General features: G+C 39.2%; 1 protein-coding gene across 1 annotated transcript in view; it reads right to left on the reverse strand.

Annotated features, from left to right (window-relative positions):
- Positions 1 to 500, reverse strand: part of LOC114636226 (trace amine-associated receptor 7d-like) — a 781-nt gene extending 281 nt beyond the window's left edge. Inside the window, 1 exon segment of the mRNA XM_028784429.1 lies at positions 1 to 500. This exon segment is cut by the window's left edge and continues 4 nt beyond it. Within this exon segment, the coding sequence (XP_028640262.1) occupies positions 1 to 500 (500 nt within the window).
- Positions 501 to 1,651: the final 1,151 nt, after the last annotated feature.

The raw sequence follows: 1,651 nt of genomic DNA on the forward strand, positions 1-1,651 counted from the left end.
CACTTGCCAGAAACAGATGCAGTGAACCTGGTGGGGTAGATCAGAGGATCACTGACTGCAATGTATCTATCAACAGAGATGAAGCACAAGTGGAAGATAGAACAGTAACAGAAAGATAAATCAAAACAAGTGTGTAATTTACAGTAACTGTCCCCAAAGTACCAGCAGCCTTCCACAGACCTCACCATGCTAAAGGGCATCACAGTCAGACCCACCAAGAAGTCTGCACTGGCCAGGGATGCCACCAGAAAGTTGGCAGGAGAGTGTAGCTGCCTGAAATGAAGAATTGATGTCATCACCAGGAGGTTTCCACACACAGCCAGCACAGTCCCAAAGCCAAAGACTGCATAGAGGATGAGGCGAGGGCCTGGGGAGTATGGGCTCCTGACACAGGATCTGTTCAGGTTCTCATAGCACAGCTGGGCAGATGTGGCAGAGAGCAGATCTCTGCTCAGGATGCTGTCTTGATCCCAGGGAAAGCGGTTATCATCTGTAGCCATGTATGCTATTCCAAAAATCTTCAGAAAAAATACAGGATGTGATTGCTAATACATTTTGATTTCCTAAAAGAGCTCCTTTCTAATCCACAGTAAACTTTCCTAATGGCATGAAGGCTCTTTAAGTATGTTTTAATTTTTTTCCTCTGCTTCATCTATTTCCCCACATATCAAAAGCAACTGTTTTCTGAGATGCACATTTAAGTCTCACCTTTTATCCACAGACTCAGTCTTATTTAACTAACCTACCTTAATTCTGTAAGCACTTTTAACCCTGAGGAAAGCACCTTAATGAAGCCACATACAATGTGTCCTAAGACTAAATCCCCATGGTATAAGGTTAGGTGAGAGCTTGTGAGTGAGCATGTTGTTCACCACACCGAAATTTTCCCCTGCCAATTTGCTAGTGACACTGACCTTTTGGTATAATGTAATGAGATGTGTTACCTGCCCTGTTGGAACTTCACTGAGAATTTGAAGTTTTGTTCATTTCTTAGAAATGGACGTTACCCCTTGTGAGAAATGTTGTCTGTGACATTCCTATTCAAAGTGATCAAGATTCCTGCATAAAAGTTTTCTTCTCTCAAGCATTAGTTTGTGTTAAAGAAACAAGATCTGGAGTCATGAAAATACCTTCCTTTCTCCAGTTTCAGCTTTAACGTTTTTGCCTTGGAAAATTGAGGGCATGGACAGCCAGAATTTGCTCATAGAATGAGGCAAAGAGACTATTAAGACAAATAAGAGTTTCTTTTCCATAAGCTTTATATAATTTAAGGGAATTTAATGGGTGATGTGCTATTTCTCTATGTCACCATTTCAAGTATTTCTTCTTTTTTGATGGAAAATTAAATTGAATATTTATTCTGTCCATTTTTCATTTTACAATAATCTTACCACTTATTTTTGTACCATGTATTTCAATTGTCTGTTAAGTGAAAAATAAACCTGTAATTTTTGGCTTATTTTTAGTTTAATATTTTATCATTAAAGACCTCATAATAAAATGTGCTGTCAACAGCTACACCCTAAGCCCCCAATTGAAGAATGCTTGGCTGCTGCTTAAACCAAAGGAAACAATCTCAGACCTTTGTCACCTTAAAATGCTAGTGTCTGCAAGAGACTTTGTTTCCCACAGTAAGACAAAAGCAAAGTCT

The sequence above is a fragment of the Grammomys surdaster genome, unplaced genomic scaffold, assembly GCF_004785775.1.
Source record: "Grammomys surdaster isolate TR1022 unplaced genomic scaffold, NIH_TR_1.0 123024, whole genome shotgun sequence".
NCBI lineage: Eukaryota > Metazoa > Chordata > Mammalia > Rodentia > Muridae > Grammomys > Grammomys surdaster.